Raw genomic sequence first — 16689 nt, forward strand, 5'->3', positions numbered from 1 at the left:
TAAAGGTTGGTTGTAAGGGCCAAATTAAGCAGAGTGCCTTTCCCACAACCGGTGTGGAGCAGATGTTCCAATAAATGTCTGTTGAGCAGAACAATCCAACACCAAGATTCATCCAGTCTTTTATAACCTCTTTGCTGGCAACCTGTCTTTCAGTGATTTGGCTATACATGAGTCTGTTAAGAAGGATGGGGCAAAAAGAAAAGGTAAAAAACGGTGATCCAACCACCATTTGCTGTCTTAAAAAGAAAAAGATCCCCAGCACAAGAGTTTGATATGAAAGGCTATACAGTTAAAAAATTTAAACCCCATTTAAGTAAATATTTTTTCATGATTTCTTTTCATCCTGCTAAACTTCCATCAGGAACAATAGGAAAGAACTATCTACCCTTAGGTTTGCCTGCCATCTTTTTTTCTCTTTGTTGAAAATCCAAGTAAATACAAATATCACAGGAATCTAAACCTTAGAAGAGGAAATGGAGGGGGGAAAAAAGGAAAGAGTGCTGAGAAACTAGAGCCAGAGGGTGATGCTGCCATCTTTACCCTGAGTCTCTTGATTCCAGCCCGCGTGATTTGCTGGCAGTCATAGAGTTCTATCCGCTCGAGGCTGTGACAGCTCTTCAAGTGTTCCAGGGACGCATCTGTGATTAGGGGACAGTTGTCCAGTTCAATCACCTCCAGCTGGTCATGGGCACAGGCCCCGTTCCCCAGGTGACGAATTCCATCGTCTGTGATCAGCTCACAGTGAGACAGACTCTGCAGGCAAATAGAGCAGGGAAGGACACTGAAATACTTAATGGCATTCTTTGAATCAGAGGCCTGGGTGTAATCAGGAAAAAGAGCTTTCTGGTTTGATTCCGAAATGTATCAAGCCATCACTAGAGCCATGTGGTGAAATGAAGAATGCCTATCAGAGTCAGTGGGGTTCTGCTTTTGATAATCAATGATGAACATTTCTCCGGGTGATTCTAAATACATCTTGTGAATTCCTATAATGACTGTGGAATAGTTCATAAACAAAATAAGACATCTCCCACAGCCCTCTTGACATACAAATTATTAATTAATACTTTTCCTCTCTTACTGGGACAAGGCGGGGCTCAAGCTTTTCCTGTAAAAATTTTTTTGAAATTTGGACTCAATATTGAATACCTGATGCAGGCCATGCCCAAATAAGTTTACTACCTGAAGATGATTCTTACAGCTGTAAGATGTGGTCACCTGTTAACTTTACAAGTTTTCCTTAAATCCCTGGTTCCTCCACGTGAAACCCAGAACCCTTGACTGAAACATGCCACAGAACACCAAGAATGAGCCTAGACACAGAACAGACAACCTGAATTCCTTCTCACAGTGTTACTGGAAGCAGGAGCAGAGACACCCTCAACGTAAAGCTTTGACTGGTTCTGTTTTGTAGGAACGTTTAGTCCCAAGGAGAAGCAGACTGTATTTGGGGCCATCTCATCTCTTGGATCTCTGGAAACTTAAGCATCATTCAAGCTGGAGTGTAATTCACGCAGGAGGGAGAAAATCTCTTGTCAGTTTTCAGTCTCTAAGCACTGACAGAGGAAACATTTAACTTTTCCAGTTTCTATCTTTCTCCCTTTAGACAAGTCCTCCCACGGTCTTCTGTAGGTTGACAATTTGGAGAAATATACTTTCCCAAGATGGTAACCAGACACCAATAGAGCTCAGTTTTGAGTAAATCCAATAAATATAAAATTTCCAAAGTCAAACTCACCAATACTTGAAGTCGAGGACAGTGTATAGAAAGTTGGATTAATGTGCTATCTGTTATCTGAAAGAAACATGTAAGTTTATTTTAGATGTAACTGCAAAAAACTCATGGGCCATACCACATTTGACTACACTTCCAGACTGATATCCTGATAATCATCAAACAACAGAATCTTAAAGTTGAAATCCCATCAGCTACCAGAACCTGTTTTTTGAGAATCTATCCAGGCTAGACTTCAATTCACCTAGTCATCTTTGAACAGGTCTGTTGAAAATTGTTTCTGAAATAAACGAAAACTTGTCCCCTCATAACTTTTATCCACTGGACTTTGTTTGACCTCCTTAGAGCCATCACAGAAGTGAGTCAGACATTGTTCCATGAAAAAAGATTAATGTAGGAACATCCTCAAGTTTTTAGATATCTGACCCATATTTTTATAAGCAATGCCACAACTCAGGACTGGTAACTGGCATGTCAGTTATTTTCCTCAAGGATGGCAGAAAGAAGCTGCTGGGTTAACTACAAACATTCAGTAAGGAAAAACTCCTGAGAAACAACAGTCTTTCATAATTATCTTAGGATGAAAAATAAATCAGCATTTCTTTTCACATAACTCCACAGGGGGGAAGAAATGGCAGGGGGTGGGGGATTACAGTGGGCAAGCGTGTATGCATCACTCAGGAGGAGTGGCACCGGAAAGGACACACAGGCATGCGCAAGAGACATGCGTGAACACGTTCTAGTAAGGGTTGACAGGTACCAAGTAGTGTCACCTGGAGTATATACAGTTACTGAATATATAGCGGCTATAGTTATTGAAGTATCTTTTCTTCTTTATTTTTACCATTAAAAAATTTCACTGCTTTCTTTAAGTTTTTATTTTGGCTGTGCTGGGCCTCGTTGCTGTGCACAGGCTTTCTCTAGTTTTGGTGAGCATGGGTTACTATAGTTGCGGTGCTCGGGATTCTCACTGCAATGGCCTCTCTTGCTGTGGACCATGGGCTCTGGGGCACATAGGCTTCAGCAGTTATGGCGCATGGGCTTAGATGCCCTGTGGCATGTGGAACCTTCCTGGACCAGGGATCAAACCCATGTCCCCTGGATTGGCAGGCAGATTCATTACCACTGGATCATCAGGGAAGTCCTCTATCTTCTTTTCAGGAGTCCCCCTTTAAAATTTCTCCCTACCCAACTAATAAACTCGAAGCTCTTAACATTGGTAAAAGAAAGCGTTAATAAGGTAGTAAGTCTGCCTGCCTGAAGGACAGGGTTCCACACAGAGTTGGGTCTCTAGGGTTAATGATATATGAGGTTCTGGGTCCAATTAAGCTAAAAAGGGAAAGATATCTATCAGTGTTGTGGGGCTTTCATTATTTACTAGTATCATAACCCTGTAGATCTAAAGAAATATCTTAATATCTTTATGATCTGAATGCCTGATCCTTCTTTCTTTTCAATGGCAACCTTACTGATGACATGTATTTTCCTAGCACAAATTGCATGAGCACCTGTGCCTGGTATGCCTGGAGGATACCTCAATAAATGGAGAGCCAGTAGGCTCTACAATATGTGAGGGTAGGGAATTGAATGTTTCGACATGCATGTATTATGTACATTTCTATTATACTGTATTTACAAGTAAAAATCCACAATCTTACCTGAACACACTCTTCCAGGTCCATCTTTTCAAGCTCATGGCAATTCTACAAAATACAAACAACCCAACATTATAGAAAAAACATTTAAAATATAGGAAAAAATTAAGGTCAGAAAACTAAGAAATAGTATTAAATATAACAATGAAATCTCAAGAGCTTCAGAACTGGTGTCATTTTAATACCATTTCCTACCTTACTCCATTACTTACACTTTTTAAAAAGGACTGTATCATAGTGAATTTCTCAATTATTCCACACTTAAATTGTCTAATATCTTAGAAGTCCAAAGGAATAAATTTCCTGAATATTCACTGAGATAATATAGAGATCCTTTCAACCAAAAACAATTTAGTGAAAATGATTTCTTTGGAGGCTTAGGAAGGGAATCTGTGTCCTAATCTAGTTATGCCAAGTACTGCCTCTTGTTCCCTCCCCCATTAGTATTCCATTGATCTGCCCTGAAAGCAAATGCCCTTCCTCGTGGTGTATTACACTGGTCAAAGATGGTATACTTTTAAATACTATTATACAGTGACTTAAAAGCCCCTTCATGTATTAATATCTTGTGGAGAATACAGAAAATCTCTTAAAATCTCTCCATTTAGATTAGGTTTACATGTTTTTTTCAACATTCATTCACCAGTTGCATACCAAATAACCAAGTAAATTTCTTTCACAAAGCACTAGGAAATGCCTGCTCAGTTTAACCTAGCATCTTATGAAAAAGTGGAAAATCAAGTCTCTTGAAGGAGTGTCATGCTCTCCAACACATGTCTACCTTTCCAGGGCATTTACCTGAAGCTTCAGCCCAAGAATGCTCAGGAACACCAACCACAGATATATTCTCCCACATCCCATACCTCAATTTTCTACCCCCTACATTTCCCTATGTTGCTCATTCTTCTGAAATTAAAAATCCTGAACAAAGCCTACAGAACCTGAAGAAAACACTTACCCTGGCCAGAGTGGTAAAGCCTACATCGGTTAATTGAGAACATCTTGCCACTTCTAATATTCTGTTAAAAAAACAAAGTGAAAGTCAACCCCTTGGTCCCTGAAAACTGGATCTATTAAAAGAGCAAGAATTTAAGAAAACAGCCTCCTATTCCCTAAGATCTATGTAACACAGAATGACATTCACAGCTAAGCAAGTCTGTATACAGATCTTGCCATTCTCTTTCATGGAGTCATCAAAAAGTGATCCTGTAAATATATTTCAGGGTGACGCAATCAGAAGAATATAATAGAAGCTTGTAGTTAATGCCAAAATGCATGATAAATGCACTAAAAAGCCTTCGTGATAGCATACTGCTTACCCCCAGAGGGCAGCCTGCTCCTAGAAAACAAAGGGAATGGAGATAAATACTCTGTTTCAGTTAATCTTGCTGCTAAAGTAAATTATTCTCTTTCCCTATTTCACATGTAGGTTCACTCAGATTTAAACAGCTTTTAAAAATACGATGAAGGGACTGGTTAATCACAGGCCTGTCCCAAATAAGAAATTCCATATATATGAAAAAAATATCCTTAAGATTCCTGCCTCCTCCCACAGACTTCCAGGGAGGCCCAGCAGAGAAAGAAGCTGAGCTGGCAGTCTCTCTCCTATTCAGGAACTGCTGAACACAACCCTAAACACCAACCACAGGCTTGGGGAATCAAAAGTAGTAGCTTTTTTCTGTGCAAAGTCTGGTGGTGTCTGTATGACAGTACTGGAGAACACTGTATGTTTGCTTACAAATTACTAAAAAAGTTAAAAAAAAAAAAAAAAACAACCAAAACAAAACCATATAAAGGCCCATGGCCAGGTCATTACAAAAAAGTTTTAAGAAAGTTTTTATTGGTTTACAATGATTGTTATAGGTAAGAAACGTGGTTTTGTAGGTTTTGGAGCTACACTGCCTGGGACTGAACACTTATTCCTGCCCTTACTAACTGTGAGACCTTGAACCGTTTACTCGACCTCTTTGTGCTCTGGTTTTCTCATCTATAATATAGAGGTAATAACAGTGCTTACATGGCATTATGATGATTAAATGAATTAATATTTGTAAGTCATTGAAAACAATGGCTGACACATTTAATATGTAAGTACAACATAAGCTTTGTTTTAAAGACCAAAAATCAATATGGGCTTGATACCACATGTCTGCTAACATAGCATTCTTAGTAAATATTCAGCTAATCTTGTACTCAGGTAGAGAACAGGAGCCACAGAGAAATCAAGTTTGCTTTAAAACCATCAGTACAAAAGAGGAGTTGTTTTTTCGCTTTAAATATTCCCCGCTATGTACCTGACATCATTACAACAACAGAATAGATAGGCCTCTCTAAATTTTCTTCAGAAAGAAATTACATGAAAGCATTAATAAGAGAAAATCCCTTTATTTATTTTCTCAAGTAATGAGATAAAATGTTGGTATTTTAGTACTAGTTATATTCTAGTATGGACAGCAAGAAGTAGAAAATGGGACTATTACTCCCAGGTTCAGGCCGATTATATGTAATCAAGTGAGGTAGGAAGCAAGTAGGTGGGCATCTGAAAACGTAGTAGTGGCCTTGTAGAGTCTACCTTAGAAATTTCAAGTTTCCAAGGAATGAGCATGAGTGGAGGCCGCTGCTCCTTTTCTCTGATTTTTTTGAGATAAACAAGAAATGTTTACCTAAGCCGAGGGCAGTTCTGACCTAAAGCGTTCAGGATGGCATCTGTGATGTTGGAGCAGCCAGAGGCACAGAGGGACTGTAACTTATGGCACCCTCTGCATATAGTAATGAGACCTTCATCTGTGATTTGCTAAAAAAACAAGAGGGAAAAACCCATAGTTATCAGTAACTGAGCAGAAGATAAAGACAAAAAAAAGTTACCTCTGTGAAGTAAGTGCCCAAAAGAAATAAAAGCGGATTTGATATTAATCACGTAGCAGACCTAAAAGAAAATGAACACTTTCTTTCTTCCTTCCAGTTCCTTTTGATTTACTTTTCAAGAGAATCTGTGCTCATTGCTGGTGCAAAGGGAAGAAGCTATAATGGGGTTCTTTTAACCTAATGGGAGTAACAGGACTGGGAACAGCATGGGGTGCATCTTGGTGTAGGTTCAATTAAATGATTTTAAAACCTAGAAAACAGATAAGAACAGCAGTATTTTAACAGTATAAACACATTTACAAGTTCAAAATTGATACTAAGTTACTTTAACAACCTGTGGATGATGCTACTACAGTCTAACATCAACCATAGATCCATTTATTTCTAAATTTGTTTTATAATATAAAGACTATCCTAATTTAATGGAGAGAAACAGATGTATCCAACTCAAATTTTGTATGTTTCAAATTATTATTTTAATTTTAAAATGAAAAAGAACACAGAAGATGTTACATTAAAAAAAAAGATGTCATGTACAAACATCTTGTGTTGGATATGATCAATATTTTAATTTATCCTTATCTTGATAGATTCACTAATTTTGCTAAGCCTCAGAATAAAGCTTTCCTGTCATTTCTGTTTAATCAAGCAGTATTCTTCGGTTGTAAGGACAACTGAAAAAAAACACACAAAAAACCCTCACACTTTAATTATTCACTGCTTAAATCAGTATGCTCTCAGTATTGTAGAAGATACAACTGAAAAATGGATGTAAAGACAGATACAAGATTTGTCATAAGAATGAGTTGATAAGGCATATATACACAGGAAAGTATTGTGAGGGCTGTGCTGCCTTTTTTTCCTTCATGTTGTAAAGTCTGTAAGGGATTACTGAGGAAAAAAGATGAAGAAAGTCATATTACCAATACTCATGATTTTTAAAAAGAGTAAAAATCTACTAAACTTTTATGTTTTCATATTAGTCAAGAAAAAGAGACTGCATTAAGTATATACTTTGGTCACTTCAACAGTTTCGGGCAGAAACTTCAAGAAGTCTTATGAATGCTGAGAATCATTTCATCACATTGCACAGGAATGACGGATGAAATGACTCATGCCCTGAGATCTGGGTGAAGGTAAACAGTAAAATAAACACATGACAGAGCTGGTTCTTTATGCCAGAAGGGTAGAGGAAATGAAACTAAAACGGTAAATGGTAGGAATGGTGTGTATGTATTTATATGTATGTGACATAAACATATAGTATCTGTGCATGTGTACGTAAGTAAAATCTGAAGATGTGTAAGTTTTTTCCCATCACTGTAACATGACAGTTTCATGTTTACAAAAGTTGTGTAAGATCTTTCTTTCAGGCCAAATACTTTAGTTTCATAAATGAAAGTAGGCAAATTTCTGGTAGTTAGCAACTATGGGAATCAAAGTATCATCTCCTTAACTCAGTCTCTAGGAGCATCTTAAACAGATTATTTTTAGCACCATCCCTGCCGTCTACAGGGTCGCACAGAGTTGGACACGACTGAAGCGACTTAGCAGTAGCAGCTTAAGGGCTGGAAGGACAGGATGCTTAAACTGCACAAAACATGGCCCTGTATGTGTCACCCTAAAATGACCACTGTGCTCTTAAGTCTCAAGTGACCAAAGAATAAACAGAAAGTATAATAACCAGAAGGTTTAGCAAAAAGAAGGAAAACCCTCACTAACTTTTTTCACTGCAATGAGAGGCTCTTACTCCAAAGTAACACACATATGTAATTTATAAGGCAAGAGAGCAAAGTTAAAGGTGTACTGTCACTGCTCTAGGATCCTGAATGGTTTCAGTTAATTCTATGAGCAAAAGCCAGGGGGTTTGTGATAGACACAAAAAAGTTGATAGAGAATAATTTAAAGGGTATACTTTGCTTGTCATCTACTTATATCAGTGGTCCCCAATAGTCATGACTCACTGATAGATCTTAAATTGATGTGACTGCAATTAATTTACCAAAAATATTTTAAAGGCCAAAGTTTATGAATAATTTACTTCTAAAAGGTAAGTTTTCCTAAGTAGAAGAGAAAGGGGTGAGGTTATACTTGAGCTTACTTGGAATTCTGTATAAGCTACTCTCTATCTCATCTACGTCAAAGGCCCTAGGAGTGAGCACTGCTGAGCATGTAAAAAAGCATGATGTTTACTTGAATCCTCAGGGATGAAGTGGACAAACTGCTGGTCATTATGACTGAAACTCTTATAATAACATTACTGAAATGAATTACTAGCACAAAAGAGTGGTTGGAAGGACTGCTTACTAAGCAAGTCTGCAAATTCAAAGTCACCAGTTCAGGACAGTGTGCACCTATGTACTTGAGAGCTTCATCTTCTAGCTAGAAAAATTAAAAAGAGAGAGAAAAAACTATTATTGATATTGTTTGGTATTTTAAAACTTTAAAATCTTAAAGGTTTAAGAGTGTACATACACACACAGAGTGTACACATTCATCAATACATTTTAAATGTAGCTAACCAAGTTTCAAATGACCATACGAAAGTGCAATTCATATGACCAGTACAGTTATTAGTCTTTGTCATCAGTTTTGGCCACATTAAATTCATATCACCAAATCAAGGGAAAGATAAACACTGCCTAGTGTTCATGGATATTTCTTCTGATAAATTAAATATGCTTCATGGCTTTCTCCTGAAGGATTTTGAAACTAAAGTAACTTTCACATTTCTATACTCCATGTCAAGTTCCTTAACAAACTTTTGGGAGCAGGAGCTGAGAAAGGAATCTGCAGTTTATCTGCTGCTGGAAGATCACTGCTATGAGTACAGTGCTGAGACCAGATGGTAAGTAACTTGACTATAATGATGCATCCCAATCAATATTTTTCAGGGTTCCATAAATAACCAGACTTTCAAGCTGTTGTTTTAAGGCAGTCATACTTTCGAAGCTCTGTTTCAAACAATGGGAAATCCTCCCATTATGGTGAAAGAATGAGGGCATTAAAAAAAAACAGAACCCAAGGCCTGGTTTTAGCAAACATTAATATAAAAAAGGGGGAATAAGAGCATAGCCCTACTTTGTCAGTCACTTCTAAACCCACTCTTGATCATTTCCTTTCACATGCTGTTACCATGTCAATTCCTTCTTTCCCCCACTCTAAAACACAGATATTAAAAATTTTAATGACAAAATATGTTAGATTTGTGATGTGACTGGCAGGAAATAAGCATCAACACTATAAAATGTAGGTTGCTATAAACTTTGCACATCCAGCTCAAAGTCTCAGGCAGTGACAACCTAGCATGTTTTCTTTTCAGATTAAATTACATGAAACCCTTCTTGCCAACAGCACCTGTTCTATATGATTTTGTCTCCTCATCTTTGCCTCTCCTCAAAAATTTTATCTTTGGTCAGGTGTTAATTCTTCTCCTCTTTGCGGGGCCGGGGTGGGGGTGTGGGAAGGCCATGCTGCATGGCATGCATGATCTTAGTTCCTCCACCAGTGACTGAACACATGCCCCCTGCAGTGGAAGTGTGGCGTCCAAGGAATTCCCTCCTCTACTTTTTCACTCTAGGGAAAATAATTTTGGGTAAGCATGGGTTTTTGGTCAGTAACACACAACTACGTATCTCTCTAGCCAACATCCTGGGCTGCCCACCAAGCTCATGGTGCCTCTATCAATCTAAAGTTAAGACAGGGAGTTATTATTACCTGTGTGCAGCCTTTTAAGAATAAGGCTTTAAGACCTCCACAGCCTCTCACTAGAGCTTGGATACCATCCTTGGTTACTTGGTCACACCAGGAAATGTTTAATTGCTCCAACAGTGGACATCCCTCACTTAGGAATAAAACAAAATGAAACAAACATATGACTAAATCCAACTCCAAAGGCACCAGTGTCTCATTTTATTGGTTACTCCATAACAACAAAAGGTGCATTTATCAATGCTTGCAGTGTTCACGTGGGAGACACCACCAGGAGGACTAGCTCAAATCTACCTTAACAAGCTCAAGCACAATGTTGTTTTCCAGATATTCAAAATATATTCTTTCTGCACTTATCACAACTGTAACAGTCTCAGACAGGAAATGGAAATTAAGTGATTCATTCATTCAAGTTAACAGAGTAATTAAGGAAGAATCAGATTCAATCTCAAATTTTTCTATCAAACAATTCAAGCACTTTTCAAAGCATTAGTAATGAGGACATGGAAAATTTTCTTTTAAAAATTACAAAGGATCTGCAAATTTTTCTTTTCTGGGACATATCTAGGGTATATTTTACACAGGCTGATTTTGGATATATGATATTAGACCTCTGCCTTCTATCAAATACTATTTCATTTTTTGATTTCACATTTAAACTATAGAAGAATCCCAAGCTCTAGGGCATTCTTTGGAAAATACTGCTTTGCTTTATAAAATAAAGCCAGGGATCTTGGTTGAAGTTCATTCTTCAGCATTAATAGTGTGACTTCAGGCAGTCACCTCAGGAAGTCTGCCAGAGCCTCACTCAGACCAAGATTAGCAATAGTCCTTCTATCTTCTCAAACTGAAGCATTTATTTTTACCCTGACACTTATTCCTCTGTAATACAACATACTTAAGTGTCTTTTTTCTTCTAGACTCTGAGAAACTTAAGGGTAGAAACAGTATCTTATTCAGTTACCTCCCATGGTTGAATCACAATAACTGGCATTCAGAAGTGTTTTAGATTTTATCTGAAAAGTGTCTACCTCACAAGATTTTCAAATAAATGAGCTCATTTACATGAAGTGCTATAAACTATGAACACTGTTATACTACCTTATTTACTATACCAACCAGCCTTAGATACATGTGTTCTTAAGTATAGAAGGAGCCACATTTTCATATTACTTACACTCTACTTAACTAAATTTAATTTCTTCTTTTAACAGTTTAATTCTTATTATTCATAAAAGTAACTAATGCATGGGACCATAATCATTTATAAAAGGCTGATAAAAAAAGTACAAGGAGAATGGGCACTTCACCCTTCTTTTAAGACATATCTTTTTATAACGTAGTTTTAAAAATTACAATCACATTAAAACAATTAAAACCTACTGAGTGCTTACTACATACAGAATCCTGTGCTAAGCACTTCATTAATGTACAAACTACTATTCTGTTCAGAAATCCTAGTTACTGCTAGTCATTTCACCTGAATTTGTCCTATAATTTGGGCAAGTGGTAAAACAAAGGGTCAATTTTGAACCACAGTACATATCTATAAAACAAGTTTCCTTCAATTCCAACTTAAATAAGTATTTGTTCTGATTATTGGACATTCTTGTTATAAGAAATTTACCTCAGAGCTTTTAGAGACATGTTTGTTATTGATGTACAGGAAGCCAAGTCAAGGTGCCTGAGTTTGGAACAGAACTTGCTAAGGCTAGTACATGTACTGAAAAAGGAGAAAATAATAAACAAATATGAACACAGTCTACTAAGCATATTATACACAATTTTCAATAAACAAATAAGAACACATCCTTAGAATTTCATACATGATTCTCATGTGTTACAAAAACTATAAAATTTCCATACACCAAATATTAATAAAAAGTAGTTATAAATCCAGGGACCTTTCACGTTGAGGAAGAGGTAGGTTCTCAAAGGATAAAAAAAGTTGCGCTGTGTGTAAGAATCTGCACGGGGCAGGGGGGAGATCGTTCTTGATTCACATTTGGAAACAGTAATAGCTATTGACAGTAACTACATTTGCGCTGGTAAGAGATTTACAGGCATTTTGTAAATTCACAACACCAGAAAGCTAGCTAGAACATGCTAGCAAGTTGTGATACATGAAAACCAAAAGCTGTCTCTGCTCTTTCACTTAAATCTCTTTCTGTTCATGGTAATACTGTGCATGGCATTAACAATCAGATTTTTGCAAGGTATACTGAGGATGGACCAGTGTTAGGCTGAAAGAAACTAAGTTATGTAATATTACTGCATGCTTTCCTTCATGAATTTGTTAAAAGCTCTTTTCCCACAGTGGTCAAGTTCTTCATTTAAATTTTTTTTTCAGGTATGGAAAATCTCAAATATATTCTCAAGACTAAATAACAGAGAATGCACATATACCATCATTAAACTCTGACATTTATCAATATTCTACTATTGCTATTTCATCTATTTCCTTCCTTTTTTTTCTTGTTCCAATTTTTTAGAGGAAATCCCAGACATATTATTTCACCTATAAATATTTCAGGACATATTTCTAACATATAAGGATTTTAATTCCTTAATGTCTGACACCCAGTCTGTGTTCAATTTTTCCCAAATGTATCATAAATGCCTTTGTCAAACTTCCTCTTGTGGTTTCCTTCTGCAGTTTAGTAATGAACACCCTTTCTTGAACATAGCCAATCATCTCTTTCCTTGGTGAAATGTCTATCTAAGTGCTTAGGGCTTTTCTTTTCTTTCAATTGATTTTTTTTGGGGGGCACACTGTGTGGCATGCGGGATCTTCATTCCCGGACCAAAGATCAAACCTGTGCCCCATGCAATGGATGTGCAGAGTCTTGACCACTGGACCACCAGGGAAGTCTCAGGCCTATTTTTAACTGGATTGCCTTGTTGTTATTGACTATAAGAACTTTCTCTGTATCAGTTCAGTTCAGTTCAGTTGCTCAGTCGTGTCCAACTCTTCGTGATCCCATGGATGCAGCACGCCAGGCCTCCCTGTCCATCGCCAACTCCCAGAATTTACTCAAACTCATGTCCACTGAGTGAGTGATGCCATCCAACCATCTCATCTCTGTCGTCCCCTTCTCCTCCTGCCCTCAATCTTTCCCAGCATCAGGATCTTTTCAAATGTGTCACTTCTTCACATCAGGTGGCCAAAGTATTGGAATTTCAGCTTCAGCATCAGTCCTTCCAATGAACATTCAGGACTGATTTCCTTTAGGATGGACTGGTTTCATCTTCTTGCAGTCCAAGACACTCTCAAGAGTCTTCTCCAACACCACAGTTCAAAAGCATCAATTCTTTGGTGCTCAGCTTTCTTTACAGTCCAACTCTCACATCCATACATGACTACTGGAAAAACCATAGCCCTGACTAGACAGACCTTTGTTAGCAAAGTAATGTCTCTGCTTTTTAATTTGCTATCTAGTTTGGTCATAACTTTTCTCCCAAGGAGTAAGCATCTTTTAATTTCATGGCTGCAATCACCATCTGCAGTGATTTTGGATTCCCAAAAAATAAAGTCTGACACTGTTTCCCCAACTATTTCCCATGAAGAGATGGGACCAGATGCCACGATCTTAGTTTTCTGAATGTTGATCTTTAAGCCAACTTTTTCACTCTCCCCTTTCACTTTTATCAAGAGGCCTTTTAGTTCCTCTTCACTTTCTGCCGTAAGGGTGGTGTCATCTGCTATCTGAGGTTATTGGTATTTCTCCCGGCAATCTTGATTCCAGCTTGTGCTTCTTCCAGCCCAGGGTTTCTCATGATGTACTCTGCATGTAAGTTAAATAAGCAGGGGGACAATATACAGCCTTGACGTACTCCTTTCCTGATTTGGAACCAGTTTGCTGTTTCACGTCCAGTTCTAACTGTTGCTTCCTGACCTGCATACAGGTTTCTCAAGAGGCAGGTCAGGTGGTCTGGTATTCCCATCTCTTTCAGAATATTCCACAGTTTGTGGTGACCCACACAGTCAAAGGCTTTGGCATAGTCAATAAAGCAGAAATAGATGTTTTTCTGGAACTCTCTTGCTTTTTCCATGATCCAGTGGATGTTGGCAATTTGATCTCTGGTTCCTCTGCCTTTTCTAAATCCAGCTTCAACATCTGGAAGTTTACGGTTCATGTACTGTTGAAACCTGGCTTGGAGAATTCTGAGCATTACTTTACCAGTGTGTGAGATGGGTGCAACTGTGCGGTAGTTTGAGCATTCTTTGCATTGCCTCTCTTTGGGACTGGAATGAAAACTGACCTTTCCCAGTCCTGTGGCCACTGCTGAGTTTTCCAAATTTGCTGGCATATTGAGTGCAGCACTTTCATAGCATCATCTTTTGGGATTTGAAACAGCTCAACTGGAATCCCATCACTTCCACTAGCTTTGTTCGTAGTGATGCTTTCTAAGGCCCATTTGACTTCACATTCCAGGATGTCTGGCTCTAGGTGAGTGATCATACCATCGTGATTATCTGGGAAGTGAAGATCTTTTTTGTATAGTTCTTCTGTGTATTCTTGCCTCCTCTTCTTAATATCTTCTGCTTCTGCTTTCTCTATATATTCTTGATACATAATTTAATGGTTTTCACTGTAGAAATCTGGTATTTCTTATTCTCAGTAGGTTTTTCATGGAAGCGTTTGATCTTATTAAGGAAACTCCTTTCTATTCTTTGTTGCCTTTTTTTTTTTGGCTGTGCCACTCAACTTGCAGGATTTTAGTTCCCCAATGAGGGACTGAACAGTGAAAGCACTGAGTCCTAACCATTTGAACCACCAGGAGATTCCCTGCTGAAAACTTTTATCATAAATGAGTGTTAATAGTTTGTTATGTGCTTTTACTGCATCTAATGAAGCATTAGTTAGTTCTACTATTGCATAGCAAATTACCTTAAAACTAAGCAGCTTAAATAGTAATTATTTATTATCTCAGTTTTCATGAGTCAGGAATACATGCACAGGCAGCACAGCAGGGTGACTTGGACTCAGGATCTCTCACAAGGCTACCATCAAGGTATACTGGCCACAGCTGGAATCATCTCAAAGGTAGCTAGATACTGATTCCCTTCCAAGCTCATTTAGGTTAAGTGGAGGTTGGCAGACTTAAGATGACCCAATTCCAAGCTTCCCCATTTGGTTTTTGATAGAATTCAAGCTCTTGCTGGCTGTTGGCCAGAGACCTCAGTTTCTTGCCACATGGGCCTCTCCACAGAGCTACTCACAAGAGGGCAGAATGCTTCCCCAGCTGGAGAAGAAAGTAGAGCAAGATAGAAGACACAGTCTTTCTGGAACCTAGTCTCCAAAGTGATACCCAATCTCTTTTGCAGTATTCTATTGTTAGAAAATGAGACACTATGTCCAGTGTACACTCAAGGGGAAAAGATTACACAAAAGTGCAAACAAGAAGAGGCAGTGATTATCTGGGGGCCAGTTTAGAAGCTGCCCATCACAATGAAAATGGTCATGTGGTTTTTGTCCTTTATTCATTCCAGAGGACAGTAAATCTCAGCAGCTGCTTATTTTTGTATGTCCAGGAAGTCAAGAATGGTTTTGGCATTTTTAAATGGTTGAAAGAAAGTCAAAAGAAGATACTATTTTGTGACATGTGACATTAAATGAAATTAAAGTCTCAGCAACATGCGATAAAGTTTCGTTGGAGCAGAGCCATGTTCATTTGTTAACGTACTATCTGTGGCCACTTTGTAAAACACTGGCAGGGTTGACACTGACAGAGACTACATGGCCAACAGAGCCTAAAATATTTCCTTATCAGCCCTATACAGAAAAGTTTGTTGTTCTCTGCTTTATTCTAATTATTATGAAAAAATTACATTAATTGGTTTTCAGATGTTAAACCCCAGGTATTTCTGGGATAAATCCCACTTAGATAATATCCAACCCTTTTATATGTTGCTAGATTCAGTTTGCTAATATTTTATTAAGTATTTCTCCACCTCTGTGTCTGAGGAATATAGAAGACTTCCTTTTATTGTGATGTTTTTGCTTGGCTTTGGTATCAGAAAAATACTGGCTGCATAGGACAAGTTATGAATTATTTCCTCTTTTACTTTATGAGTGAGTTTGAATATTAGTATTCTTCCTTCTTTTGATGGACTCACCAGTGAAGTCATATGGGCCTGTGCAGTTTTTTTGTGGGGGACAATTTTAAATTATTATATTTACTTCTGTAGGTTTATTCAGAGAGTAAATCTGTACCTTCCCAGGAACTGGTCCATCTCACCTAGGTTGTCTGATTAATTTATGATATTACCTGACAAACATTTCATCTTGTCTGCTTTTGACAATTTGAGTCTACCCTCTTATTTTCTTGGTCTAGGTCTGTCAATTAAAAAAACTTTTTTCAATGATTATTAATTGTGTTACTGTTTTTGTTTCTTGTTTCACTGATATCCATTCTAATCTTTATTTTTCCTTCTGCTTGCTTTGGGCTTTGCTCTTCTTTTTGCTAACTTAAAAAAAAAATTATGTATTTACTTTTGGGTGTGATGGGTCTTCGTTGCTGCACGTGGGCTTTCTTTACTTGGGGCAAGCAGGGGCTACTCTTCGCTGTGGTGTGTCGGCTTCTCACTGCTGTGGTGTCCCTTGTGGAGTATGGGCTCTAGGGTGAGCAGGTTTCAGTAGTTGCAGCACACGGGCTTAGTTGGTCTGCGGTAGGTGTAATCTTCACAGACCAGGGATCAAACCCTCATCCCCTGCATTG

At 38.0% G+C, this 16689-nt stretch overlaps 1 protein-coding gene across 2 annotated transcripts in view; it reads right to left on the bottom strand.

Moving 5' to 3' along the window:
- Positions 1–16689, bottom strand: part of FBXL20 (F-box and leucine rich repeat protein 20) — a 98297-nt gene that overhangs the window by 7591 nt on the left and 74017 nt on the right. For both annotated transcript variants that reach the window (XM_018065000.1, XM_018065001.1), the window contains exons 7-14: positions 11594–11689; positions 9973–10099; positions 8563–8637; positions 6054–6184; positions 4349–4409; positions 3394–3438; positions 1739–1795; positions 541–753 (exon numbers count right to left, since the gene is read on the bottom strand). In XM_018065000.1, the coding sequence (XP_017920489.1) occupies positions 541–753; positions 1739–1795; positions 3394–3438; positions 4349–4409; positions 6054–6184; positions 8563–8637; positions 9973–10099; positions 11594–11689 (805 nt within the window). The remainder of the gene's footprint in view (positions 1–540; positions 754–1738; positions 1796–3393; positions 3439–4348; positions 4410–6053; positions 6185–8562; positions 8638–9972; positions 10100–11593; positions 11690–16689) is intronic.

Source organism: Capra hircus, chromosome 19, assembly GCF_001704415.2.
Source record: "Capra hircus breed San Clemente chromosome 19, ASM170441v1, whole genome shotgun sequence".
Classification (NCBI taxonomy): Eukaryota; Metazoa; Chordata; class Mammalia; order Artiodactyla; family Bovidae; genus Capra; species Capra hircus.